Raw genomic sequence first — 27,547 nt, 5'->3', positions numbered from 1 at the left:
AAGAAGGATAAACCTCAATCTCCACCACCAAAAGAGAAACAACGTAGAAAAAAGAAAGATAATGATGAGGACTATAAAGAAAGCGAAGAAGATAAGTCTTCAACGGATGAGAATGCAGGAGAAGAGGAATCCGAAGAACCAAAAAAGAAAAAAGAAAACGATTGCAAAAAGCTAAAGAATCAAACAAAGAAAAGAGCAAAGAAAAGAAGAAGAGAAAGAAGAAGGACAAATCTGAAACAGAAGCACCAAAAGCAGATGCTGAAAATGAAGGAGAATCACCTCTTGTTCATGATGAAGATGAAGAAAATGAGCCTTCTGAAAAAGCATCAAAATCTAGAAAGATGGATGAGGATGATGAGTTTAATATTGTTCTTAAGGAGGTGAAATCAGCCTCTCGACGATCTACTCAGACAGAACAACTCGACAGCCTGGGACAACAACAAGCAAAGGAACTTATTGCACGAATTGATGCTGCCTATGAGGACGATGCTGAATCATTTTTCAGAAAGAAGCCTGCACTTCACAAACTTCAACTTCTTCCCGAACTGACTGAAGCTTGTAAAAAGATATACTTGCAAGGATTTTTAATTCAGGAAGGAATATTGAAATCTTTAGAGAGATGGCTTGTTCCTGAAAAAAAGGATTTACCTCCTCCTAATATTAACATTCAAACAGGAGTATTGAATATTTTGAACGACTTGCCAGTATCCAAGTCCATTGAAGACGATGAAAAAGTTTGTATCACCAAGAATCATTTGAAATCATGCAGAATTGCTAAGGCAGTGAAGCAAATTGCCAATAATTCTAATACACCAGCCAATAATAGAAAAATTGCAAAAAAGATTGTAGAGAAATGGAGTAGATTAGTTTATCAATTACCCTCTGATTATGCAGAAGTGTACAAACATCGTCGACCTATTTCTATGGACGATCAAATCGCAGATGAACAATCTCCAATTACTCCAAGATATGCCTCTGCTTCGAAAAGTACTGAGACGCAACCTCCAAGAAAAAAGAAGCTTGCGAACACTAATTCCATTCGTGCAAGCATCCCTAAGAAAGAAAGTTTTGATTTTGTCAGACTTCCACCATCAAAAATAGAGAAGAAAAAGCCAATAGTTGAAAACGAAACTCACAAGAGACTTTTGAGTGTTGGCAGTTCGAGAAGAAAATAAAAGATTCCCAACAACATCAATTCCAATACACAAAAAATATTCAGGTACGTCGTGATGGTGTTTTTGCGCTTGTATGATGATTCGAATCGGGCTCTGTTGCCTTCTGATTCATCGTGAATTGAATTTATTATGATATTAATATTACAATAGTAATGATCTCAGACGTGCAATTAGGTGTTTTTGCTAATTTTATGGGTGTGATGATCATGGTTCTATTGGTCATCTACCACTATGTTACAGCGTCCAGAGAGGTAGGTACCATTCAAACTCAAATGTTACTCAAATAATACGATTAATCCAATTTGTTGATTCGATCAGGATTAAACTCTCTGATGAACAAATTGCTAGCCTTTCTTCTTCTTTTCAACCACACATACCCCTCATTCCGAAATCAACCCGATTTTTGCTAGCCTTCTCATTCCCACAATCACCACAACAGCCACTCAACAATAAAATCCCTTCTTAATTTCACCCCTATGCCATACTATTGTATTTGGATTGTTTTATTGCAAGCCACAAAAAGAGAGATAGCTCGCATCAGCAACTGGCGGTTTGCTCAACAATCTACGACGAATAACTGGTCCATTAAAAAAAAACAATTCCATGAGCACATCTTCCGTTCATTGTTCATTACAGTAAAATGAAAAAGAAGGAATTTAAGGGACTCGACCTCATTTCCTATGATGTCGATATGAACGTGAATGATTTAACGAAAATAGCAAATAGAATTTTGGAATCAAAAGGAGGAAATACATTATTAAAGAAAAGCAGCCCTTCAATTTTGGGCCAAATTGACACATCGGATGTGGTCGATCAAGACATGTACAATGAGATCATGAAACAAAATAGAAGTTTGCAAGTTTCAAAAAACGTGTCGGAAACAAACCTTTCTCAACAAACTCGAACCATGCTACCTTTGTTCAAAGCCAATACTCGAACCTCAGATAAAAAAGGACAACAAGTGGAATCTCTTTTAAGAGATAATGTGGTTGCCAAAATACCGATCAACAAGCAATTCAAGGAATCCAATTTTGTGGAGCAACCCCCTGAAGTTTTAGAAAAATGTTTGAGAGAAGAGTATGCAGCAAGATATTTGGAAAAGTTGAACATTTCAGTGACACAAAAAAACTTGAAAATTGTCAACAACATTTTACCAATAAGTCAATGTGTGGCTCACAAACACAGAACACCCAACAACGAATTATACTTGTCATTCACTCCACAGCCACATTTAATTGCTAGAAAAAGTGGTACTACTTCCTCATTCAATGGATTAACACCAACAAGAATGGCAGATAAAACTGAATTTGAATATCGAGTGATGGAAATCATGGACAAGGAAATGTCAAATCTTAATTTTCAGTCCATAACAAACAATGAACCTAAGAAGAATATCGAATCCCTTCCAGTTAAATCGGAAGAGAATACCCAGCCTAAATCAGGTCTTGTGAACAAGGAAGGAAAACTTACAGTACCAAAGTTTGAGGAATATAAGAAATACATTTATCCTTACAATCTAATAAGAGAAAAATTTATGTTGGATGGAGAAAAAGAAGAGATGGAACAATCTATATTTGAGAGACATCAATATAATACAATGATGATTGAAAAAAGCAGAATGGCAAGAATGCAATCTTTTCTAATTAAGGATTCACGTCGACCTCTCAGTCGACCAAATGAAAGAACGAAGGACTTGGTTGAAGACAAGGGAAGAAGTAAGTGTTTGTAAATATTTCTTTCAATAATCACTCACCTCAAATTTTATTAGGTAGGTCAGTTCTTGGAAACCCCAACAACAGTCAAGTATTGGATGATTTTCATTTCAATGAGCAATTCAAATGTAAGTTAGTACAAAAAGGAAAATTTATTGTTAACTCAACAAAGTTGATGAAAAAGAGTTGGAAAAGACACCTCATTTATCATCCTTTGAAATTGTTGAGCTGCAAAATAGTTTTTTTGAAGAATTTCCATTCCATAGATGGAATTGGATTTCAGAGAATCAGAAGAGATCCATTGCAAAGGACATTACGGATATAAAACTCAGTAAGTATTCAACAGACATTTGTTACTTTAAAAGAACGTTCTCTCAGCAACATTCATTAAGGTTTTCATTGAGTTCTGTTATTGGACCTTCTTACATGAATTCTCGAAAGAGAAGGTGGATCGGTAGGTTGGAGTCATTCATTTCAGTTGAATAATCGTTGTTGTTCAAGAAATGACTTGGAAAAGCGATTTCTGTCTGCCTACGAAGATTTAATTGAAGATTTCAAAAAGTTCAGGAGTAGCAAGATGAAAGTGACCACCAATCATCCAATAATTTTGTTGTGCATTCGAGTGACAACAGAGAGTACACTTCGAATCTGCTACCAAACTTTTTGTAAAACCAAATATTTCTCTACACTCTGCTACAAGATGTCATCGTTAGTTTCATATTTATTTGATCCTGACTCCGATGTACTGAGTAAGCTTCCTCCTATTGAATGTAAGTAAGAGATTTGTCTTCAAATAACAACTGACGTTTTGTTCATCATCTTCAGCAAACATCAAAGAAAGAAAGATTATTGAAAAACTTTCTCGAATTTCAAGGAAAGACGAACTGGTTTCCACGAAACGAAAAGCAAATTCTGTCTCTCCTGTGATGACAAATGTACTATTGACATCACCGTTGCGAGACAAAAATTTAGAGTTCTCGGACAACCTATCCAAACGAATCATCAAATCAGTGGTTTCTGTGCTGAGCGAAGACTTGAGAATGAAATTGATGAATATCTACATGAAGAAATCAAAATAAATAATCATCGTAAATGCCCTATTATTTGATTATTTAATTTACTTTGAAAGATGTTCGTATTTATATCCAAAGACGTCTGCACGGCCAATAATTTCACCACCGCGATATACAATATATCCTGCAATTAAAGCACCAACAAACACTGCAAACTCACCAACAGTGATTTCACCTGGCTGAGAAAGTCGTTGTTGGAAATAAGAAAATTCTCTCTTGAATTGGGTGATCTTGTGTGGAAGAGCAGCAGCGGTGATCTTGAAGTATCTACTTCTTGCTTCCTGTTGTGCTTTTACTACTTCTTCAAAGTTAAGAGAACTCAATTCCTTCACGTGTTGTTCTCCGGCCAAATTATTCATGGAGGCAGCAAAAGAATTTTCCCATGAAAGGGCCTTCTTTTCGGTTGCCTTGCCGATTTTCGTAGCGATACGAGAGAAACGTTTCAAAATACTTCTCTTGCCCATTTTTTTTGCGTCTATTACAAAGCTTGTTGATGAAGCGCGCTTCGAATGGGATGGTCATAATGGCCCAAAACCTAAGGCTCGTTTAGAATTAGAATGATTGTTAATGAAAAACCCTGTTGGTCTTTAATTCAGCTTTTTAAGCCCTTTAATCTACACGGGTACAAAATTTAAGCGTTGATTTGTGGGTATTCAACGGATGGTTCAAGTTGTTGTGAAGCCTTTTCCTCTTCAAGAGTTTCCCAAATTTCAATTTGGGCCATGACTTCATCAGAAGCACAATAGAAGATCAATCCGCATTCATCACAAACTGAGAAAGTATTTTCCTTCATAACCCAGAATTGCATATCGGTGGTATGATAGTCAATATCGTTGGCTTTCCAACAATCTCCCAAACAACCAACAACACGTTCTGGCTCTCCTCTAGAAGCAACTATGATTGGATTGAAAAGGCTAGAACCCACTCCTGATTCAATATCAACAACTTCAGGCTGTTGTAGGATTAAATACAATCGTCATCATGAAAATAATTATAATTTTAGTAAAAACCGTGATGATGACAATTTGTATTACTTACAAGGTGATCATCAAAAAGAGTTGGATCCAACAATTCAGCACGTTCAGATCCCACAGCTCTTTCAAAGACTGTTGGTAAATTCAACCAGTAATTTTCCAATTCTGGATCCTCTTGTGATGGTTGTGGTGTTGGTTCCATTCTTACTTTGATAGCCTCCTTATCATATTGTCTTTTGGCGACTTTATCCTCAGTAAAGAGGGAAAGAGCAGTGTGGTATGGCTTTTGGTTATATTTGAATTGTGTGAGAGTCTTGCTGAATACTCTTCTCAACATTTTTAGTGCTTTTTTTGTTGCAGCTTGTGTTCTTCATTTTTGCCAAAATGGGGTTTGTTGACTGTTACAACAGCATTTCAGCGCCACCGAATTATTAGAGGAACGTAAGGGAAGGTCGATCTCTTTTAAAGACAGCCACCAGCTTTGTGCCGTTTAGCGGGCAGGCTCTCATTTAAACGCATTGAATCGAACGAGCAAAGAGAGGTTTGGTGTTACATTGAATAAATTTTGCTTTGAACTTCATCAAGAGGGAACTGAAAGAACGTTCATAATGATCTAAGGCATTCCACAAAGTGACAATCATCATGAATTAATCATTTGACTTCTTGTTCTTTCATCATCCCTTAAATATTTGGCTCGATTCAACATTCTTATGGTCCACTCTCCAACTCATTTCCAAAAAATGAATCAATTTCGGGTGACCTTTTCCGATGATGAGGAAGAAGCAAACCACCACCATCAATCTCACCAATTAGCACATGAAGAAGACGATGATGAAGAATTATTTTTGGGAAGAGAGACAAATAAAAGAGGATTCTATGCCGAGGATTTAGAGGAAGAAGTACAAGCTGATCCGTTATTCCAAGCAAAAAAACACGAATTGGAACAAAAGAGAAAATATAGGAGATTATCAACTGCATTTATTGCTTCGATTCTTGTTGTAGCTACTCTGTCAGTGATCTTGGGGTTTTCTATTTATTTTAATGTCGCATTCTATTTTGGAGAGAAGAAAACACAATCGGAATGCCTTTTTGTTTTTAATGAAACCTTTCCGATCGACCCTAAAACATTCAGAGATTCTCGTCACAATAATTTAATGAGATTTTTTGAAGCTTTTACTCTTCCTCTTTCGGAAAGCGAGGAAGATTATATAATTCATATACCAAATGTTGAAAGATATAGATCAGAAATTTAGTAAGTAATTTTCATACACACGGAGTGCTAATTGAAAAATTAGTTTTCTGTCTGGAATTTTTCATTCCTCCGCCTTTCTTGCCGAATCTCATTTATTCCTGTCGACAAAAAAGAAATTGTCAATTTTGTGTATGAATTATGGTAATAATGACTCGGTTACATTAAATGAGGGCTCATACGTAGATAGTATTGTATTTGAGAGCCAGACATGCCTGCAGAGTATAAAAGGCCAAAATATCACGAAAATATTCAGCGTGACCTTAGATGCCAACAAATCCTTCCCAAGAATGGAAAATATTTCATGGATCCAAGACAATAATATCATCAATACTATTTATATGCTCGATCATGAAGTGAAACAGCTAGAACACATTCTTTATCGCTCTACTGCTCTCTTGTTGGAGAATATTTTTTCTACCAGCGCATCAGTCATCTCTCGAATGGAAATTCCTTTTAATGAAGAGGCACACATATTCAGTGAAGAATATTTCAAGAGATTGGATTCATGTATATCAATTTATGCAAGGAATGGATGGACGCAATTTAAGGTGTTGGAGTCATCCGTTCAAGTTAATGGAGTTGATAAGAAGACGCTGTCTATGGAATCATCCTACTCGTATCTAAATAAGAAATATTCAACAGCTGACACCATTTCACTAAATTATAACAATACATTATTTGACGAGCTAACGAGTATCATCAATAGTAATTTGAAGGAAATAGAAAAATATAAGATTGAGGAAGGAAGGGAAGCTACTTTTTTGACAGATTTGATAAAAAAGAATACGCTGAAGAGCCTTCTTCACATGAACATAGTGAGGAAAACAAATTCATCACAATCTGATCATGAATTCTTTTCTGAATTACTAGCAGAAAAGTTGGATCGATTATTTATTTCAGAAATTATGATACAAAATGTAGAAGGATTACCTGTAAACAAGCTGACTCTTAATATTGGTTTGATTTTCGACCTTACTCTAAAATTTCCTTTTGGCGACGAACTCACAAATCACAACAATTTACTCTCGGTTCACACAGATCATGTATTGAAAAATATTGGCTCTAAACTTTTGAAAAAGGCTATGTTTGTTGTCGAAAATGATCGACTTTATTCTATCAAGAACAAATAATTTTCCACTTTTACTTTTAATTATTGAATTCCTTATTTTGACGCACTTTTTGGGTTGCTTGCGCTTCTTGTTTTTTTCTTTTTCTTTCGATTCGCAAAATCTTCTCGGGCCTTATAACATTTGTACGCTAACTTGATAATGTCAGCAGACATTTGGATTTTTCGTTCAGCGTCCTCTTTCTCCTTTGCATTGGTACTCCTGTCGAACTCTTCTTGAATTTGTTTGTCTTGAGTTTCAAGAGCATATTTTTCTTCAAGTTTCTTTAGCTTGTCGATCTGTTCCTCTCGCATTGCTTCCCAGTGAATTATTTTGGATCTTAATTCTTCAGACTCTTTCTCATACTTTTCTCTCCAATATTCTCCTTTTCTCTTTAACTCATCTGTCTTTTTCTCGAGGAAATTTTTAATTTGAGAGAAAACATTCTTTTCTACCTCCAGTTCAATGTTCTTTTTGAGTGACGTCTCCTCTAATTTCAATAATGCACTACTTTCTCTTCTTCTTCTAGACTCAAATGCTGCCTCTTCTGTGGCACGTGTCTTGGAGTCCTCATCTGCAGTTAACTTTTTCAGTTTTCTTAATTTGTTGAGTAGAGTATTAACCTTGGTACTTCTGTCATCCACTTCAGTTTTCTTCAGCTCTTTCTCTTTGATAACCTCATTCTTTAATTTGTTGACTTGTTCAAGCGTTTTTCCCTCAATTTCAGTAATATGTTGCAGATATTGTTTCTTTTCTTTTTCTTCTGCAACCTTTTTCATGAAAGATTCATAGGGTACATCTGGTCTAATACTTTGCGGTGTTGAGGAATGCTCACTGTCCTCTTCATTTTCCTCAGTGGTGGCAACAGCAGAATAATTGAGGCCTTTGTATTTAGGGGTTGTTGATTTTGCAACAGGAGGAATCAAACCTGCTTGAATCTCTCGAAGTAATGTGACAAAAATCGTTTGTATTTCATGACGTTCTGATTGAATTTTTTTCCAATTTTCTAATTCGTTGGGAGTTTCTTTTAGGTTTCTACACAGCTTGCGAGTGTTGTCTTTCAACTTCATTTGAATGGATTCCAACTCCTCTTTGATTTGATTAATTTCCTCAATGGATCGTGACATTGTATTATCTTGCTTGTGCGCTCTGAGAAAGTATGACAATTCCTCATATCTCTTTCCTAGAACTTTTTGGTCTTCTAAAATATTTGCCACCGCATTTGTTTCTTGATCTAAAGCATCTTCCTCTCCGTCTTCCTTGTCATCTTGATCATCATTTCCCATAAATTCTTTAATATCTCCGGAAAGCAAATCCAATAATTGAAGCTTCTCGAGAGTATCCTCAATAATGGCGCTCGCTCTCAAAGCAAATATTGGGGGAATTGTATAATCCGTTGCATTTTTTGATTTCCAATGTCTGTTGTTTGTTCTGTTTTGCTGTCGTGAAACGTGTTTTGCGGGTGAAGTTGGTGTTGATAGCATTTTCTTCGTTTGTTCGGAATCAAAAGTTTGTATGTTGTTTTGGTGCTTTTCGATTCTTTTCCGAATCAGAATACCTCTATTTTTTTGAATTTGTAAATCAAGGCGGGAAGCCAACTCTACAAAATAGTTTTAATTGTAAATATAATCATATGAAAACACAGTTAGTTGTTGAAAATGACTTTCTTTTTCATGGCAGCGAATTCCTCTTCATCGATGAGACCTCGTTGCAAGAGAGAGGCAAGTCTTTCAATTTCGTCAATGGCAGCACTGGATTTAAGTGGAACAGTGTTGGCAGTTGAAATTCTGGTCTTTTCAAAATCGTTCATATCTCTGTCAGTCACTTGGTTGATGTCCTTATATCCTTTTTGTTGTACAAAATTGTGCATTTTCGTTGTGGCTTGTTGAATTTGTTCATCTGCATCATCATTATCCTGATAGGAAGATGTCGAGGAGGAAGATGGTTGGTATCCAACTTTTCCTGCTGTTGGTCTTGATGGAGTGGTTGGAGGCTTACTTGAAGGAATAGTTGGTGGAACAGGTTTTGATGGAGGAACACTTGGAGGGTTTGGTTTTGAGGTGGATGATGGTGAATAACCTCCTCCGTACGAGTTGCTGCTTGTACTGCTTTCATTGTTGCCACTATTGAGATTACTGGAGCTACCAAATCGAGAGGCTGGTTTTGGAGGAGCGTTTGGGCTATTTCCTCCAGGAACACTTAACGAAGGGAGTGATGAAGGAGGAGGAACCATTGGCTTGCAACTAAGAGCCTTATTCGATGAAGGCAACACCGGTCTTGCATTATTTGAAGATGGTGAAGAATAGCTTGATGATGATGATGTTGTTGTTGGTGGTGGTGATTGATCCGAACTTGGTGGAGAAACCGAAGAAGGCTTTGATCCAGGCACTGGAGGAGGCACACCACGAGAAGGTACTTGTGGAGGTTGTTGTTGTGGTTGAGAAGTACTTGAAACTCCATTTCTTGAGCCAGGTACTGGAGTACCACGGGATGATGGAACAGGTGGAGGCACACCACGAGAAAGTACTTGTGGAGGTTGCGAGGAGCTATTGTATCTTGGAGAACGATCGACCTCGTTATTATTATTTTGGCTATTATTATCATCATCATCAAAGGAAGGAGGTTTTCGGCTCGGAATGGATGGTGGAGGTGGAGTTGATTTGAGTGAACCACCTGGCACTGGAGGTTTAAATCCACCACTGGTCATGATCGTTGAATTATTAGAGGAGGTTGTTGTACTTGGAACCACTACTGGAGGTTTACCAAAGGAAGGCTTTGAAGATGGCACACTTGGAGAAGAACCACTCATTCCACCACCACCTCCTGATGCTTTACTCAATTGCTTTCTCCTGATTTCATCCATCATTGGATTACCAGTTGGAACAAAACCACCCATACCACCACTACCACCACCACCAGAGGAACCACCACCATAACTACTACCACCACTCATTCCACCACCACCTTTTGGTGTTTCAATCAATGCACCATCTCGAATATTCTTCTGACTCTCTGGAACCTTTTTCAACTTTTTACCCTTTTCGATATCAGAGAGAAGATTGGCACGACCTGCTGAGGAAGGAGGTTTCACAGCCACGACGTTGGTTGGTGGAGGAGGAGGGGATACACCAACAGGAGGAGGAGGGACTGGCATGTTGTTATTATTCTTGTTTGATCTGTTTTGATATTTTTTTAATGATTGGCCAAATGACAGATGCCAGACATCACCCATCGGTGCTTGAATGGGAATCATCGCAGTCAAACGGTGAGATTGTTTGAAATTGAGAGCCGATCACTTTTGGCACAATTTGAAAATTATTATGAGAGAAAGTTTCAACTGGTGTACAGTAGTGAGATGAGATTTTGGAATGACCTGATCAAACGTCTCAACATCAGAAATGTTAATAAGCAATTTACCTTCAAACCTCCTTAAAGTAACCTCTTTGCAAATCCCTGTAATTAGTTACACCAAATGGTGCATCAATTACACATTACTCAAACATGATGTCACATTGAAAACATAGAGATTCCTTCCTTCCATGGGTTGTCCACACAATCTGGAGATCAGTTTTTTGGAATGATATGAATATCATAAGGTCCATGGGATGATAATATTGTAGAGGTTGTTGAGTTTGGTAAAAACAATAGCACTTGTGCAAATAACTGATAGGTTCCTGGCTCAAGAGATGCAGTTTGAATGTTGAGAGGAATTTGTTGTTGTTGCATGACAATCACATTGTGTGAAGATGAGTGAGCATCATACCCTTCAAATTGAAAAGTTTTCTTGCTTTGTAAAAGAGTTCTTGATTTCTCAACCTGTGAAAGTGAAATGACAAGTTGTAGAGAAATAGATTTCAATGCATTATTTGACTGAGATCCGTATGACTGATCCTGATGTTGTCTTGTCACTGAGAAATTATATTCAATCATTTCTCCTTGTTTGATGAAATTTGAACTCAGTGAAAAGTGTGATTGTAAACCTGAAATAGCACTTTGAATAATATCATCTTTTGCAGGAGATGGAAGAGCACCTTGCCATTGTTTAGGAGCAAGTATTCTCAAAGATGGATCTTCGAATGCCATTGGATTAAATGGATTATGAGTATCTTTGGTGGATTGTCTTAATTTTGCGAGTGCATCATCTGAAGTGATTGTATTAGTGTTGAATCGAATGAATCCAACTTGTTTCAGTCCTTTTCTTCTTAATTCATTTCTTAACTCTGGAAGAAGCGTGGAATATAAATGTGTGACATTGGTTGCATTTGAAATTCCTGAAATGGATGAAGATTTCACTCTTCGAGTTGTTGGTAGGTTCTCTGATTCATCCTTATTAACAAGATAAGATTCTAATAATCCTATTTTGTCATTATCGTTCGAAGGAATAACAGATTCCTTTTGGGTAGGTTCATTCTGATGTTCACTTCCTGTAATTTCTGACATTCTTTTTTTGAATGATTCTTTTTTTTGTACATCTTGTTCCAATTCTCGATTTCTTCTCCATTCCAATGCCATTAAATCATCATGATCTTCCTGAAATCTATTCTCATCATACAAAGGTCTTTTCGAGTAAATGGATTTATCCGACAACACATTATATTTTTCAATTTGAAGAGTTTCAGGATTAATTTTGTCGAACATTTCTCTTTCACTTCCAATCACTCTTTGAATGTCTGAAGAATGTGATTGATTGGAGAGAGTAGTAGTAGGTCTTTGATTGGAATGATTTAATAATCCACTCATCACAGCAGTTGAAGAAATAATTTTAGGAAATACCTATTTGTGAAATGTTCCAATGAATTCATGTTGTCATTTCAATCATTGTGTCAATTTAATCATTAATAATAAAACAATCATTGTGTCAATCATTAATTCATGAATGAAAACGATTATTAAAAAACAAATAGAGTTCAATGAATCATAAAGAAATGACCATGATTTAAATCACACACACACATTTAAAACACATAAATTATTAGAATCATAAAGTAAGGATGATGATGATTAGTGATTTCATGCACATATTTAAAAAACAAATATGCAGTTAAATATTAAACAACCACCTACAAGATTCATAAATTGTGAAAGGAGTGTACTCTGTGAATGACGATGATGACCATCACTTTCTGAAGACAAGACAACACCTGTCCGATTCGTTGTTTGTTCCGATCGTACCATTGGACCATGGTCCTCTCTTCTTTGTGATTCAAGATGATGATGATCATTCCTCTTCATTGTCTCCTCCTCCTCTTTAAGATCCCTCATCATCATCATTAATGATTTTTAAATTTTTTGAGTGCAAGGCACTCTCAATTAATTGTTTCACTACTGCTGGACACGATCGAAAAGCATTGCACACACACAGTCGCGCGTGTAAGAGAGCATTTCATTTGGAATGGGGATCCTTCTCTTTTTCAATCATACGAATGATTAACACATCAATGCATCATATTGTTGTTGTTGAATGATTACATGCACTGGACTGGACAGGATTCGGGGTTTGTTCATCTCTCTCTCGAAAGGACGCATTCCTTCTTTGATCGATTAAATCACCTAGTACTAGGTGATTAATATTGTTTTATTATTCGACGATAAGTGTTCAACAGTTTGCGATAATATTCAAAAAAAATGTCCAAATCGATCGCCAAGACTTGCTATGATGTAATTGTTACAGGTAGGTGTGTGGGAGCGAGTCCTTTCATCCGATTGAAGAGATTTGATTGAAATATCATCATGATATCACGATTCGGAATGAATTTTTAAATGGAAATTTGAAATCTCAATTCATGTACTGTTATTCATTTCATATAATGACCTCTCTGTACAATTATAATGATGACGATGATAACATGTTGCACATGTTCTCATGAATGGGAATATTTAAACAAATCTCAACAATTACTATTCTCAAAATATTGACTTCTAATGTCAAAACAATTTCAAATATTGAAATAGGTGGAGGTCACAATGGTCTCGTCTGTGCAGCATACATTAAAAAAACAATGCCATCTCTTTCTGTTTGCGTGTTTGAAAGAAGACATGTGACAGGTGGTTGTGCAGTTTCAGAAGAAGTCCATGATGGATATAAATTCTCACGTGCTTCTTATTTGTGTAGTTTGTTTAGAGGACATATTATGGATGAATTAGATTTGAGAAGAAGAATTAAATTAATTCCAAGAAATCCTTCTTCCTTTACTCCAACTTTGAATGAACATGAATTTCTATTTTTGGGAAGTGATGGAGAAATGAACAAACGAGAAATTTCAAAGTTTTCTAAAAAGGATGCTCAAAGATTTGATCAATATGAACAACAATTGCAAAAAGTAGCACAAAGTGTTGAATACTTGTTAGATTGTGGTCCACTTGATTTGGGTTATGATGAAAATGCTGGTGTGAAAGATTTATTATTTTCAGAATCATTTGGAATTTTGAGAAATAAGGAAAATAGAGAAAAAGTGAAGAGATTATTAGATGCTGCACGTGAACTTGGATTAGGAAATACTAGTTCTGCACTTGACATTTTCTTGAGGTGAGTGTTTGAATATTTAAATGATTCAGAAAATGTTTGACGATAAGAACTAATGTTTGATATTCATTGTGTGATCACACAATACAAATACCATACTCACCATACTCTGACACCCTCTCTGATCATGATGATATGAATACTATCATACTCTGCCATTCATGAATGTACCTATCATGATCAATTAATGAACATATGAATGTATCGATCGTAATACAGTCCTGCAAAGAAAGTATTGGATCATTGGTTTGAGAGTGATCTTTTGAAAGCAACACTCTCAACAGATTCCATTATTGGTGAATATTGTTCTCCAACCACTCCTGGATCTTCCTATGTCTTGTTGCATCATGTCATGGGGTATGTTTCATTTTGAGAGAAGAATAATAATCTATATATGATATTCATCACCACCACCACAACATCACACTTTCAATACTATCCATGATGATGATTGTAACTGAACACAATGTCACCACCACAATCCTACTCAATGATGAAAATAATCTCAAAATGAAAATCTCCATGTACAGTGATATTGGTTATGGAAAAGGTATTTGGGCCTATGTTCAAGGTGGTATGGGAGCTGTGACACAAGCTCTTACTGAAATTAATAAGGAACTAGGAGTTGATGTGTATACCAATGCACAAGTCAAACAATTTACTGTGAATTCAAATACTAATCGTTGCACTGGTGTTGTTCTTGAAGATGGAACAGAGATTACTGCCACCAAAGCTGTTGCTAGTAATTGTGATCCTCACACAACATTTAGAAAGGTAAGTAGTAGTAGTGGTAGTGGTGGTCATTGTGATGAACTTTTGACTTCTCTCACTCATGAATATTTATATATACTTCATCTTGCTCTCACTCATGAATATATAATACTTCTCTCTTTCATGAATATATATACAAACAACTCTTTCATGAATATATATATACTTGCATATATACTTATTCTCTCTCAAACACAATACTTTTTCTCTCTTTCATGAATATATATACAAACAAACAGTTAATGGACAAACATGATTTGAATTCTACCTATGGAGAAGAATTTGGAAGAAAAGTGGACAACATTGATTACTCAAGTGCTACTTTCAAAATTAATTTAGCTGTTCATTCACTTCCAAGATTTAAATGTTTCTCAACTCCAAAAGAGTCAAGAAAGAGTAATGGCAGTGGAAAGGAACACTTTGGTACCATTCACTTTGAAACATCTATTGATGAAATTGATCAATCTTATTTGCAAGCCAAATCATCACAACTCTATTCAGATAATCCTGTGATTGAAATGACCATTCCAAGTTCTTTAGATGAAACTCTTGTTAAGAATCACAAGGATCATCACCATGTGATTCAATTATTCACACAATATGCTCCCTATGATTTGAAAGAAGGTTATGTTTGGAATGAACAATTAAAGAGAGAATATGCCAATAAGGTTTATGATAAAATTGAAGCATATGCACCTGGATTTAAGAATTCCATTATTGGAGAAGATTTATTGAGTCCACTGGATTTGGAACAAACATTTGGAATGAAGAAGGGAAATATTTTCCATGGATCCATTCGATTGGATCAATTGTGGATGAATCGTCCATTCAGAGGTTTCTCCAATTATCGTTATTTTGATAAGAATCAAAGAGTGGGATTGAGTAATTTGTATTTGTGTGGAGCTGGTGTTCATCCTGGTGGTGGAGTGATGGGAGCATGTGGTTACAATGCTGCTCATGCATTGATGAGACATTTGAAATCCATGGGATCTTCTCATCAATAAAAAAGGCGCACCATGTGAAATTATGCATATTCGGATTGTCCTTTTGGATGATGATGATATTAAAAGATAGATCTGGAATGGTCATTTAAATTTATATTCTGAATTTTAGTGAGCATTATGATCCTGAATGGATTGAGAGTTATTCAGGATATTATTTTGTTAATATGTGTAAAAATTAACAAAATCATGCTCGAGATGGATATTTAAAGATTTTTGATAATTGCATTCACCAATGTTTCAGTATTTCCTTTTCCTCCTAAATCTGGTGATACAACATTCTTGTCATTCATCACCACATCGACTGCTTTTTCCATTTGATCTGCAATTGAATTCAAGAATGAACATTGAGGATCACGTTCTTGCAAAAATCTTAACAACATGGCACAAGCTCTAATGGTTGCAATAGGATTTGCCACTCCCTTTCCATAAATATCAGGAGCACTACCATGAACAGGTTCAACCAATGCAAAACTGTCACCCATATTAGCAGAACCTGTCACACCTAAACCACCGACAAAAGCTGATGCAGCATCACTCAAAATGTCACCATACAAGTTTGGAGCAACTAGTTATTTGATCACCAAAAATATAATAAAATTATCATTCAAAATAATTAACATCATCATAAAAACATTAATAAAAAATAATTAAAAATTTCAGAGTTCACAAGTGAAAAACATGTATCAACATACATACCCACCACATCGTATTGAGTAGGATCTAAAATCATCTTATAAACCATAGAATCAACTAATTGTTCTTCAACTTTGACTTGTGGATACTTTTTAGCAACTTGTAAACAACTCTCTCTAAACAATCCATCACTCACACTCAACACATTTGATTTGTGAACAATGGTCACTTTTGGAAAATGATTCTTATTTCTTTGAATTGCCAATTTGAAAGCCATTTCTGCAATTCTCTTACTGGATCTCTCTGTAATTAATCGTTCAGCAACAGCAATTTTTTCTCCTGTTTGAGGATCAACAGATAATTTCTCTTTCTTAATGTAAAGACATTCCGTGTTTTCTCTCACAATTAACATGTCAATTCCTTTTTTAGTATCTTGGCATGGACGAATATTAGCATAGAGATCAACAAGTTTTCTCATTGCAACAATTGGAGAGCTATATCCTTCCACTCTGATGCGAAGGTGTGTGTATGTTGGTACAAAATTGTGAAATGACAACACCAAGGGGAGGAGAAGTGAAGAATCGTGACATGATGATGAATTGATTTTCACATATTCGAATCATCATTAACATAAACACACACTTACTTGTGACTTGGAGATTGAACAGATCCAAAGATGGCACCATCACATTTTGTTTTCAATGCTTCTACAGTTTCAGATGGTAAACTCTTTCCACTCTTTTCAAAAGTTTCCCATCCAGCTTGATATTTTGAAATGCATTACAATAAAGGAGTAAAAGATATTTTGAAATTCATAAGGATGAGAGTATAAATGTAAAATAGAATATCCTATTCACTGAACATGTTCATCACAATTCTCAACACACAAACCTTCTAAGGGAATATATTTCAATGAAAAATCTTGTTGTTTTGCTTGAATACTCTTCTCAATGGCTGCATTCATCACTTGAATGGCTGCAGGGACAACTTCTTTTCCAATTCCTTTCAGGAATGATCATCATCCGATAGTATATGTATCGTGTCGATGATATAAAGTTTTAGATCATGAGAGTGATCATCATCATGGCATTCCATTATAAACACAAACAAAATCAATTATCAAGTAAATTCACAATGATGAGGATGAAAATTATTACATGATGTTGATCATCAAAAGAGAAAGAATGGTATTTGAAATCACAACTTACCATCCGCTGGAATGACACCAATCACTTTTTGAACATTTCTCAATTGCTGATGTGATTGTTTAGTGATCAATGAAAAGAGAGAATGGATTGAAGAAGAGGAACAACCAATGATGATAGATTTAAACATGGTGATGATGATGTGACAATTTCAAATGGTAGTGAATGAATTGTGATGAACTATTCTTTTTTGCTCTCTAATATTCACACTCGCTCAATTATTATTGAAATTCTCCACACATCCATGTGGACTTGGTAGTGTTTCCTAAATTGTAATTATAGGTGAAAAGGCATGTTGTTTGAAAGGAGAGTGAATTTTATTGCTCACTCACTCACCGAATTCTAATGATTGTTTTGTTTCTTGTACTAATGTTTCAGGTTGATTCAAAATTGCATTCATATAGATATTTAACCTTATATGATCATTGGAGGTTTTAGCAATGAACACAAATGCTCTCTGCAAATCAATATCTCGTTTCAATTCAGGAGCAGAATGTTCAAACAACAATGTTGATTCGTTCAAGTGTTGTAAAATAAATTCCTTATTCTTTTTGAATGATATGTCAAGTAATAATGCATTTTGAGGCAATAAGGATTTGGCAATTTGTACATTTCTTTTTAGACTCTTGTTTAACACAGTGTAATAAAATGGATTCTTTGAAATTAATTGTAGAGCTTGTTCAACAGTAGTACATTCACGTGCGTGTTTCACATTCAATTCACTACTGCCAAATATCTTAATGAATAGTCTGATCGGTTCAATTGATGTTCTTAAATCTGACATCCACATTTTAAGGAGTCCTAATTGTTCTAATTGCTGACTTTTTGTTAAATAGATCATACCAGTGTTTTTATGCATGATTAAAAGCTTTTCATGATATAATCTACCGATGCAAATATAAGTGTCATTGTTAGCAAAATCTTCATGGTCAATAAAAGTCTGATGATGAGCAAAATCAAGAGAAACATTTGATGCATAATCCCATTCCTCAATTGGATAAATGACATTGCTTGGATGGACAAGTTTGGAATTCCAATTTGGTCTACCATTTGTTGTTGAAAAGAATGTCCTCCACTGCCATGACAGTTTAAAATTCAAACGCAATTCCACTTGTTCAATTTCCTCTTGTGATGGAGGATCTTCATTGAGAGGAGCAATACAAAGTGTATTCAATTCATTCCACAAATCCAACAATTCAATTTTAGATAATTCAACATAAGCCGATTCGAATTGCGAACAAATTAATCGACAATTCAAGCATCGTGATCTTTCATCAAGGAATTTCATAATATTGAAAATAATTTCGGGAAGTAGAAGATGAGAGTAATGTGTGGTCATGATTACAGATGATGAAAAGCCTTTTTGTTCGTTCGTTGGATCCGCAATCATCATTGGACAAGTTGTTGAAGAAAGAGATTCTTTAAATTTCTTGGATGGTATTTCCTCTTGGTCTCCAAATGATTCCATCATGATCATCGTTGTTGTTATTTCATTCACATATCCACGTGCATGATCATTGTTGTTGTGATTGTTCACGAAAGAAGAGCCTTCATCATCATTCATTCCACCATATGAATGTTCTCGTTTCATTTTTGATGGAGTTCATCATGCAGCACCGTGCATTCCTAGTGAAAGTGCTTTAGTTTGCTGATCGGGTGTTCCGATTGAATTTGTCCAACAAGATCATCATGCGTGGCGTATAATAGGAGTCATACAGCCAATCATGAACGCACAATTCTAACATGGCAAGCCAATCATTCTGAACTGTCGAAATTGGCGAAGGAATGCGAAAAAGGACGCGCATTCATTTTCCTCAAATGTCCTATCGATGATGCGATTCCGAATACCCATATCGAACAATTTAATTGAAGCTTGGTTGATCGATGATGAGTGTCCTCTACAGTTTTTCTCGTCCGAGTAGTAGACTAGTAGTCGGTGGTATATATACTTGTAACATTGTGCTCTCATGTTTGCTCATGAGAATAAAATTGTGAGGAAGAATTCTCTCTTTGGAACGTCGTTCATGTGAGCTGTTTATTCCTCTTGTCGGGTAAATTGAATGTGAACGTTTGAATTCGTTGAAATTCTCAACTGTGAATCATAATTTTCATTGAGCCTTTTGTCATCTTTGAACATTATATATTGTTGAATCTCGTCGTTGCCGAGATGAATTATAACATCTCTCAGGTATTTCAAGTTTTCCTTGCATAGATGAATGGCGTTAACAAATTCAATTCCATGTTGCAATTAAAACCCCTTCATCATCATCGAGCTACTCCTTGCTCTCTCTCATCACTCTCTATTTGATGGAGATGCATTATTTCCATCGGGAGAATTTGCATCGGCACTCCTTCACCAGGAAACCCTCTCACCAATTCAACGACTAAGGGCGCATCAATTATGGTCGCTGTCATGCACAAATAACAAACCACCCTACCAAAACACAACACAAACAGCGAGATTCTTCAACCTATAAATTAACGTCTTGCCATTTCGAACCAAACACGTTAAATACCATTCGTGTCAAGTCAACCGAGTTTACAAACACATTGATCATCATCCACAGATCGCTGTCACGCTTGCGCTCTCGCACTCTCTCTTTGCTGCATGTGTTCTTGCAGCGCTGATCAACCACCAACGCAACCACTCCTTGAGATTCTCTCTCCATTTCTTCTTCGGCGCCACTCTGAGAGGGTGCGACAAAAAGTTGAAGCCATAAAAAAATCAACAACTCTCTCTGCAGATCAAGATCAAAGACCTGATCATCATCTGAGCTCTACCACCTCATTACTTTCACGACCCATTAATACTGTTGTTGATTCGATTACCCATATATTCTCATCTTGTAATAAGCTTTTATAGTAATAACATTAATAACAACAATAATAACAATCATTGACTCGCACCCGAAAGACACCTTTGATGATGATGATGAATAATTCCGCCATGTTACAGCCCTCGTTGAGTACAAGCACTCCACCACCACCTCCACCCATGAAGATGATGATGAATGATCATTCCTTTGCTTCTTCTTCTCAACCAGTATATACTGGCTTGTATTCATTCCCATCCATGGTTGCTTCCATGCAATGTGTGGCAACACCTTCACCACCACTTGCTCAATCATCCAACAGTGCAACTCTTTCCAATCGTACTATTGCTGCTTCTGCAACACTTAGTAATGTCAAACAATGTGCCAACTACAAGTGTGGAACCACAAAGACTCCTCTCTGGAGAAAGGTATGTAGTAGTAATATTCATGTGACAAATGATTCAAACTTGGTAATGCGATAACACTTCTCGAACAACACCAACAATACTCAAAATCTGTGATTTTCATGATCCATTCAACTTTTTTATTGATCTTTTTTTGATCGATTCACCAACTCCCACCACTTGCTAATGACACCACTGTCGTCCATCACCTCATACACTCACCCCACTCTCATGCACTCACACAGGGATGGACCATTGAAGAACCTTCCTCAAAGAATGGTTACAAACCAAAGACCGTCTTTTTGTGTAACAAGTGCGGTCTTCACTATAGAAAGGGTCATTATTGCAAAGAGTGTTTAGAAATCTTCAAAGAAAGTGACATGAGAAATGAAAAACAATTTTGGCTCATTTGTTCTCACTGCAATCAATGGATTCACAAGAAGTGTATGAAAGAGACTTGTCAAGATGAAACTAATTATGTGTGTTGTGAATGTAAAGAGAATCCAAATCGTACTCTCACAACCAAACGTAAGAAGAAATCAACCACCACCGTCACTCCAAAACAAGTTTCTAGCGAAGAAGAGGAAGAAGAAATTGTCATTCCAAAGAGAAGAGTTCAACACAAACGTTCCTATGAATCTCCACAAGAAGAGGAAGAAAATGACAAACCATCTGAAACTACTAGTCCTGTTCAAAAAGAAGGATCTACCACTCATTCTCCAACTTCTCCAAATTCAATGCCATTCAAGAAGAGAATTAAAGGAACCATGTCACCACCTACTTCACCACAATCCATGATGCAACCATTGAAGATTAGTAGAATCTATTCAAAGATTGCATCTGAAATTGATGGTTACACTACAGAGACATCCTCTCCAACAACCTCTGAGAATGAAGAAGACTATTCTCTTTCCTTCTCTCCAATTAGAATGCCAAGTGATGGTCCAAGGGTGTTCCTTATCAACCAACCAATGAGTATGAACTCTTCTTCAGCCATTGACATGTTGGCATCCATTTGTGAACAAATGCAATAAGAGGTTCTCTCCAAATCCTTCGACAACAAGAACTCTGTGAAGAGTTTTGAGAGAGTGGCAATTTTCAAGCAGCAGTCACTCTTCTTCACAGAATTCATTCCAATCACCATCACCACCTCCACCTTTGTGCTCTCCAATAATCAAAACATCATTGGACTCCCTTTTTGTCCCTCTCGGAGTCTCTAGTGTCTACGTCATCAACCAAACAACATTGAACACTCTAACTTCTAACTTTGTGAGCACCTTTCCAACTTGCGGATTTGAGATACGCCTAACCACCAACCCACCTATTCAATTTTGATCATCAACATTTGTACAGACAAAATAAACTCAAAAACAAATTTAATGAAACCAATTCGTTGTGGGTCCGTAATCAAATTTGAGCACTGAATGCTGAATTATTAAAAAGGAATTGCATAATATTTAATTTTTTAGTTTATTGTGTTTTGGAGAGAGAAAAGACCAGATCATTTACAATCTACGTCCACGTCTACCACCCTTTCTTCTTGTTGAGTCGTGTGGAATTGGAGTAACATCTTCAATTCTTCCAATCTTGACACCTGCACGAGCCAAAGCTCTCAAAGCAGATTGAGCACCAGGACCTGGAGTCTTTGTGAGGACACCTCCTGTAGCTCTAAGTTTAATGTGGAGAGCATTGATACCCAAATCCTTGCATCTGACAACAACATCTTGAGCAGCAAGCATAGCAGCATATGGGGAAGCTTCATCTCTGTCAGCCTTGACCTTCATACCACCGGTAACTTTAACGATGGTTTCTTGTCCAGACAAGTCAGTAACATGAACAAAAGTGTTGTTGAAAGAAGCATAAAGGTGAGCAACACCGAAAACAAGTTCGTTTTCACCCTTTCTTGGACCGTAGTATGCGGTTTCAATTTTTGCTTTTCTTTCCTTCTTTGGTGGCATGGCTAGTTAACTTTATAATTATGAATAAGAAGCAAGTAGTAGAAATTGTTGGAGGCAAGTCCAGAAAATTTTAGAGAAAGGAGAGACGTGAAGATGATTACGTACTTTTGGCGTATTTTTTTTCAACAAATTTTTTAAAAAAATGAGTCAACCAAAGCAAAAAGTTTACAATACATAAGAGCTGTCTACCTAACTTTATTACTCTTATTTTTCAAATGTTCTTACCATTCCTTGGGGAAACAAACATCATTTCGTCCATGAATATTTCCGTCATTTGTAGGTTTGACGGTGTGGTTGTTCCGTCGTTGAATGTTTGGGTAAATATTGACGACAAGCCACTTGGGGTTGGTGAACAAAATGGTAATTGTGTATCCGAAATACTGGAGGTGAATCCTCGAGGGGTAAATCCACTCGGAAGTGTGTGTTCAGTTAAAACTGACACAGTACTCTCCACTCCTATTGGTGTTGAGGTTGTGTGACAAACAACGCTGGAAGATCTATCCGAGCAAGAGATGTCACCACTTTTTTCCACCAGATTAATTCGCAAATTTTTGAACTTGTCTTTTCTATTGCCTTGTTCCGAGTTACAATTATCCTCTAGCGACGTTTCCCCATTCAGATTTTCCTCAGATTCTAACTTAATATCGCTTGAATTTCGTTTCATTTTCTTTGATGGGTCGTCTGTTAGCTCCAAAACGTCACGAAATGATCTTTTGAGAGGATTTGTTTCGGCAAGCGGTGTTGCAAGGAAAATCTCATTGAATTCTGATGATTTGCAAGAGAATTGGGGATGATCTTTGTAGTAATCATTTCTGTTTTGAGGTGGAATGTTTGTTTCTTGAACGAGTTGATCCCTGTGAATTATTTGTTGTGGTTGACTGGAGTCATCTTTTTTCTCCTCAGCCAGTTCCCTTTTTGTTTTTTGTTTTTTCTCAAATCGCTTCGACAGCGTTGAATTCCAATGATTTTTGATCGCGTTGGCAGTTCTTCCTTCCAAAGCTTTGCTTATTTTTGCCCATTGATTGCCATGCTTTTCATGAAGCTCAATTATTATTTTATCTTCCTCTTCCGTCCATGCTTTTTTGTTGATTCTTGGGTCCAAATGGTTCAAGTATCGCTCTCTGCATTGCTTGCCCACTCTACCTTCCAAATGGGAGGCTATAAAAGACCAACGTTTTGGGCCATGTTTTTTAACCAATTGAAGTAATTTTTCATCCTCTTGCTCACTCCATGAGCCCTTAATAACTCCAGAATCACCTTTGGTACTTTTCTTCTCTGTAGAGTCGAGATCTTCGGAATCATAATCATTGTTTGAATGTTGAGTCAATTTAAGCACATTTGCTGGTCCGGATGACGATGATTCCACACATGGGTTTTTGTTGTTGACAACATTCACAGGATTTGATCCATTCAGCATTGCCAAAAGTCGTTGGTATGTAAGAAAAGAAATTTTAACAACCACATAAGGTTCATCTTTTTGCCCACAAAGGTCTAAGATATGATCTCCTAGAGACGTTGAAGAAAACCCTGTTAGATCCATTTGGTTAAAAAGGTGTGTCGTGCTACTTTGTTGAGGATGAGTGTGGCTCAATGAGGTTTGATGATGATTTACTTCATTGGCACCTCCTCGGGTGGTGGAGTGCGAAGAAACATGAAGGTGTTGAGGAATATTTTGATGACCTGAAATCGAGAGCCTTCGAGAGTTGTTTTGAAGAAGTTGCTGTTGTTGAAAGTTCAAATGATGAGAAGATGATGTTTGGAAATTATTGGTTGGATTAACATCTTGCAGAGATGCCATAAGAGAAGATCCCAACGATTGGTTCTGAATTTGAGTGGTTTGTGGGCATCCCGACTCTGGAATCATAAAGGACAAGTTCTGATTCATCATCATGTTTCAGCGCTTGTAGATGAGATGTTCCAAATGTCTCGGAAGAGGCTTCTAAAATACAGCCGATGACAGAATATGAAATATCTTGATTCACTCACGGGGGAATATGCGGATGGTGTCCACGTGCTGGTTCTAAGGGTATGAAGTGGTTATTGTCGGTTTCTGTTCGGTTGTAGACGTTGTGAGCGTTAATCAATTTTTTCAATGCTGCTGCGAAAGAGATAATTAAAACAGGATTGGAGTTGTAAAAGTGTACTACAGTGAACAATTTTGTGAGGGAATTTTGACAGGTGGTGAAGCTCAAGAATATCACCTGTTTGAGCGAAACGGACGGATCTGGACTTCATTGTGGGAGAAATATGTGTCCACTCTTTGAAGTTCGATCTGCACAACAAAGAAAACAAATGCACTTAATTTAATGCTTCTTGATTTCAATACTCGACAGACTGGAACTCCAAATCCACCAAGAATAAAAGTAAAACCTCAAATTTCAAACAAAATCAATAAAACCAAGCATTGAAACACTCTTGAAAGATTTAAAACTCATTCTTCGTTTGTTGGGTTGTTGTTGTCATTAAACTGGTTGTTTTGATCAATGGGACTCTTCTGAACCCAAAAGAATCTCAGAGTCCCTAATACAAAAGAAACGAATGCGCCTTTTTCGATCGCCCTGAAAAAAATTCCTACATAATTTTCGACTCTGCTTGTTTGCCCTAACAGAGGAATTCACCATCATCATGTACGAAAACGGAGAAGATTCATTCGATGGTTAGTATTCATTGTAATCAGTACAACGATAAATGGAGGAGTGATAATTTTTTAAATCATCATTACTATTTCATATCACAACGAAACAACAATAGAGGATGATTTTATTTTCAACGAATACACTATTGATGATACATTGGACAGTCTTTCTCGTTTAGAAAAGTACTACAACTCTGATTTCTCTCTTCAGAGGTTCGTATGATTAAATATTATAAATGATACATTTGTTCATCATCAAAATAATAACAACAACAACCGTACGATGGTGGATGATATGGAATTTAAATTACAAAAATATATTTAATATCGTTGTGAACTTTTTGTACAATCAAACAACACCAACACTATTTTACATCAACAACAGACTTGTACTTCTCAGAGATGTTCACGACACAGCAGTAGAAGCCGGATACAAGGAGAGCGTTAAACGTTTGCTTCCTCTCCTTCAAAACTTTGTTTCAGACACCGAACCAGTTGTACGACAAGTTTTTGCTGAAAAGCTTTATCCTCTGGCCACATTCTTCTTGGAAAATGGAGGTGAAGATGGATACAATGAACTTATTAATACTTTTATTCCATACACCTTTGAATTGATCATTGATAAGAATACCGAGGTTGGAAATAGTGCTACAGAGGCTTTGGTTAAAATTTCAAAGCTGATAAAACAAAATCACATTGAGCCACAATTATTATCAGTCATTGTGAATTTGGCTCATGACGACAGAGTGGAAGAGTACCGTATTGCAGCAGCAAAATTATTCAATGAGTTGGCTCCTCAATTCGGACCTGATTTAGTTAAAGAGGTTGTGGTACAAGAGATTATTTCTCTTAGCGACGATCCATCACTCTTGGTAAGAAAGACTGTCTCACAATCATTGAATTTGATCTGTCAGCAAATTGGTCCAGAGTTAACGGTTACAAAAATTCTTCCAGTTTATTTGGTTTTGAGTAAGGATGAGATTTGGGGAGTAAGAAAGGCGTGTGCAGAGTCCCTTCCAGAGATTTCAAAATGTGTTGATAGAGAAACTAGACTAAATACATTGGTAGAATTGTTTGATCGATTTGCAGATGATGTAAGCAGATGGGTGAAAATGGAAGCTTACAAACAATTAGGAGCTTTCATCGCAACATTCGAACCTGATACACCAGAGGTTCCATCATCTATTCCAGATTCCCTAATCCAATCATTTAGTGACATGGCATTCCAAAACGATCAAAATGAAACAGATATGGTCGAATATTGCGCATTCAACTTCCCTGCTGTTGCCCAAATTATTGGAAAGACAAAATGGTCTCAGTTGGAGAATGCATATAACCACTTGGTTAAGGATGTACAATGGAAAGTTAGAAGATCTTTGGCATGTTCTTTACATGAGATTGCAAACCTTGTACCTCCCGAAGTGACTGAGACCTGCTTGGCAAACGCTTTAGAACTCTTTTTAAAGGATTTGGATGAAGTGAAAATTGGTGTAATTTCTAATCTTTCTAGCCTTTTCAAGTTCTTCAGTGAGGAAACTAGGCAAAAATATTTGTCAATAATTTGCTCCATTCCTGAACAGACAGACAATTGGAGAATTAAGAGTGAAATTTCTAAACAATTAGGTTTTCTTGCTGAATTGGTTTCACCAGAGACTGTTAAAAATACCATCCTGAACGTGATTTTTGACTTATATACCGATGATTTTGCAATTGTACGAAAGAACTCTATTGTTTCTGTAAGTTTTTTCTTGTGATTGTTTTTCGAATATTTATTTTTCAAAATGATGATTAGTGTGGAAAAGTTATGAAGAGATTATTTGATGAAGAAAGTAAGGAGGGACAAAAAGAATTTACTGCATTCCTTCATGAGTTAGCTTCAGGAGAGTATCACAGGCGATTGATGTAAGTACTTACAAGATCAATCCATGGTTCTGAACACCATTCTTTAGCTTTGTTTTTGCTTGCGAGCATTTGCTTGCTGAAATAGATCATAATTTCTTCATACAAGAATTTGGCCCAGATTTGGAAAAGATATCCAAAGACGTTATACCAAATGTTAGATTAAATTTGGCGAAACTATTTAGAAAATGCATCCAACCGAACGAATCACTAAGAGAAAATCCTGTCTTTATCAATATTAGACAAACTTTGGAGAATGACAAGGACAAGGATGTGCTATATTTCTTGAAGTAAGTAACTTAATGTAATCGATTCTAAAACCAATATTTATTCAATTAATTTTCTTCAGTAATGACTATGTTGAACCACCTAGCGATGACGATTATTAGAATGTATATTTAATTATTTTA

General features: G+C 36.3%; 15 protein-coding genes across 15 annotated transcripts in view; 6 read left to right on the top strand and 9 right to left on the bottom strand.

The window, feature by feature from the left end:
- FDP41_012285 (uncharacterized protein) overlaps nt 1–1,175 on the top strand; it is a gene marked incomplete at both ends in the record, with an annotated part of 1,489 nt that extends 314 nt beyond the window's left edge. The window contains one exon of the mRNA XM_044702787.1: nt 172–1,175. Within this exon, the coding sequence (XP_044566341.1) occupies nt 172–1,175 (1,004 nt within the window). The remainder of the gene's footprint in view (nt 1–171) is intronic.
- Nucleotides 1,176–1,815: 640 nt separating this feature from the next.
- Nucleotides 1,816–3,966, top strand: FDP41_012284 (uncharacterized protein; the record flags this gene model as incomplete). The annotated part of the gene is made up of 6 exons (XM_044702786.1): nt 1,816–2,890; nt 2,944–3,015; nt 3,060–3,218; nt 3,266–3,341; nt 3,389–3,657; nt 3,713–3,966. The coding sequence occupies 6 exons, from the start codon at nt 1,816–1,818 to the stop codon at nt 3,964–3,966; spliced, it is 1,905 nt and encodes a 634-aa protein (XP_044566340.1).
- Nucleotides 3,967–4,004: 38 nt separating this feature from the next.
- On the bottom strand, nt 4,005–4,424 carry FDP41_012283 (uncharacterized protein; the record flags this gene model as incomplete). The annotated part of the gene is made up of 1 exon (XM_044702785.1): nt 4,005–4,424. One exon carries the CDS (start codon nt 4,422–4,424, stop codon nt 4,005–4,007), a length of 420 nt encoding a protein of 139 aa, XP_044566339.1.
- A 167-nt stretch (nt 4,425–4,591) lies between these two features.
- On the bottom strand, nt 4,592–5,271 carry FDP41_012282 (uncharacterized protein; the record flags this gene model as incomplete). The annotated part of the gene is made up of 2 exons (XM_044702784.1): nt 4,592–4,912; nt 4,999–5,271. The coding sequence occupies 2 exons, from the start codon at nt 5,269–5,271 to the stop codon at nt 4,592–4,594; spliced, it is 594 nt and encodes a 197-aa protein (XP_044566338.1).
- A 403-nt stretch (nt 5,272–5,674) lies between these two features.
- On the top strand, nt 5,675–7,316 carry FDP41_012281 (uncharacterized protein; the record flags this gene model as incomplete). Its single annotated transcript, XM_044702783.1, has 2 exons — nt 5,675–6,186; nt 6,230–7,316. The coding sequence occupies 2 exons, from the start codon at nt 5,675–5,677 to the stop codon at nt 7,314–7,316; spliced, it is 1,599 nt and encodes a 532-aa protein (XP_044566337.1).
- Nucleotides 7,317–7,348: 32 nt separating this feature from the next.
- Nucleotides 7,349–8,776, bottom strand: FDP41_012280 (uncharacterized protein; the record flags this gene model as incomplete). Its single annotated transcript, XM_044702782.1, has 1 exon — nt 7,349–8,776. One exon carries the CDS (start codon nt 8,774–8,776, stop codon nt 7,349–7,351), a length of 1,428 nt encoding a protein of 475 aa, XP_044566336.1.
- A 161-nt stretch (nt 8,777–8,937) lies between these two features.
- On the bottom strand, nt 8,938–10,446 carry FDP41_012279 (uncharacterized protein; the record flags this gene model as incomplete). Its single annotated transcript, XM_044702780.1, has 1 exon — nt 8,938–10,446. The coding sequence occupies one exon, from the start codon at nt 10,444–10,446 to the stop codon at nt 8,938–8,940; it is 1,509 nt and encodes a 502-aa protein (XP_044566335.1).
- Nucleotides 10,447–10,856: 410 nt separating this feature from the next.
- On the bottom strand, nt 10,857–12,467 carry FDP41_012278 (uncharacterized protein; the record flags this gene model as incomplete). Its single annotated transcript, XM_044702779.1, has 2 exons — nt 10,857–12,065; nt 12,357–12,467. 2 exons carry the CDS (start codon nt 12,465–12,467, stop codon nt 10,857–10,859), a joined length of 1,320 nt encoding a protein of 439 aa, XP_044566334.1.
- A 450-nt stretch (nt 12,468–12,917) lies between these two features.
- Nucleotides 12,918–15,590, top strand: FDP41_012277 (uncharacterized protein; the record flags this gene model as incomplete). The annotated part of the gene is made up of 5 exons (XM_044702778.1): nt 12,918–12,963; nt 13,245–13,818; nt 14,035–14,172; nt 14,346–14,589; nt 14,826–15,590. The coding sequence occupies 5 exons, from the start codon at nt 12,918–12,920 to the stop codon at nt 15,588–15,590; spliced, it is 1,767 nt and encodes a 588-aa protein (XP_044566333.1).
- A 203-nt stretch (nt 15,591–15,793) lies between these two features.
- On the bottom strand, nt 15,794–17,558 carry FDP41_012276 (uncharacterized protein; the record flags this gene model as incomplete). The annotated part of the gene is made up of 5 exons (XM_044702777.1): nt 15,794–16,155; nt 16,287–16,732; nt 16,870–16,984; nt 17,115–17,225; nt 17,432–17,558. 5 exons carry the CDS (start codon nt 17,556–17,558, stop codon nt 15,794–15,796), a joined length of 1,161 nt encoding a protein of 386 aa, XP_044566332.1.
- A 198-nt stretch (nt 17,559–17,756) lies between these two features.
- FDP41_012275 (uncharacterized protein) lies at nt 17,757–19,019 on the bottom strand (the record flags this gene model as incomplete). The annotated part of the gene is made up of 1 exon (XM_044702776.1): nt 17,757–19,019. One exon carries the CDS (start codon nt 19,017–19,019, stop codon nt 17,757–17,759), a length of 1,263 nt encoding a protein of 420 aa, XP_044566331.1.
- Nucleotides 19,020–20,375: 1,356 nt separating this feature from the next.
- On the top strand, nt 20,376–21,679 carry FDP41_012274 (uncharacterized protein; the record flags this gene model as incomplete). The annotated part of the gene is made up of 2 exons (XM_044702775.1): nt 20,376–20,669; nt 20,891–21,679. 2 exons carry the CDS (start codon nt 20,376–20,378, stop codon nt 21,677–21,679), a joined length of 1,083 nt encoding a protein of 360 aa, XP_044566330.1.
- Nucleotides 21,680–22,150: 471 nt separating this feature from the next.
- FDP41_012273 (uncharacterized protein) lies at nt 22,151–22,603 on the bottom strand (the record flags this gene model as incomplete). The annotated part of the gene is made up of 1 exon (XM_044702774.1): nt 22,151–22,603. One exon carries the CDS (start codon nt 22,601–22,603, stop codon nt 22,151–22,153), a length of 453 nt encoding a protein of 150 aa, XP_044566329.1.
- A 211-nt stretch (nt 22,604–22,814) lies between these two features.
- Nucleotides 22,815–24,494, bottom strand: FDP41_012272 (uncharacterized protein; the record flags this gene model as incomplete). The annotated part of the gene is made up of 1 exon (XM_044702773.1): nt 22,815–24,494. The coding sequence occupies one exon, from the start codon at nt 24,492–24,494 to the stop codon at nt 22,815–22,817; it is 1,680 nt and encodes a 559-aa protein (XP_044566328.1).
- Nucleotides 24,495–25,228: 734 nt separating this feature from the next.
- On the top strand, nt 25,229–27,526 carry FDP41_012271 (uncharacterized protein; the record flags this gene model as incomplete). The annotated part of the gene is made up of 6 exons (XM_044702772.1): nt 25,229–25,259; nt 25,355–25,451; nt 25,624–26,974; nt 27,031–27,140; nt 27,188–27,427; nt 27,487–27,526. 6 exons carry the CDS (start codon nt 25,229–25,231, stop codon nt 27,524–27,526), a joined length of 1,869 nt encoding a protein of 622 aa, XP_044566327.1.
- Between the last annotated feature and the right edge of the window lie 21 nt (nt 27,527–27,547).

This window comes from Naegleria fowleri (genome assembly GCF_008403515.1).
Source record: "Naegleria fowleri strain ATCC 30894 chromosome Unknown tig13, whole genome shotgun sequence".
In the NCBI taxonomy this organism is placed as follows: Eukaryota; Heterolobosea; class Eutetramitea; order Acrasida; family Naegleriidae; genus Naegleria; species Naegleria fowleri.
Note: the sequence above shows the minus strand (reverse complement) of the source record. Positions and strands in the feature narration are given on the sequence as shown.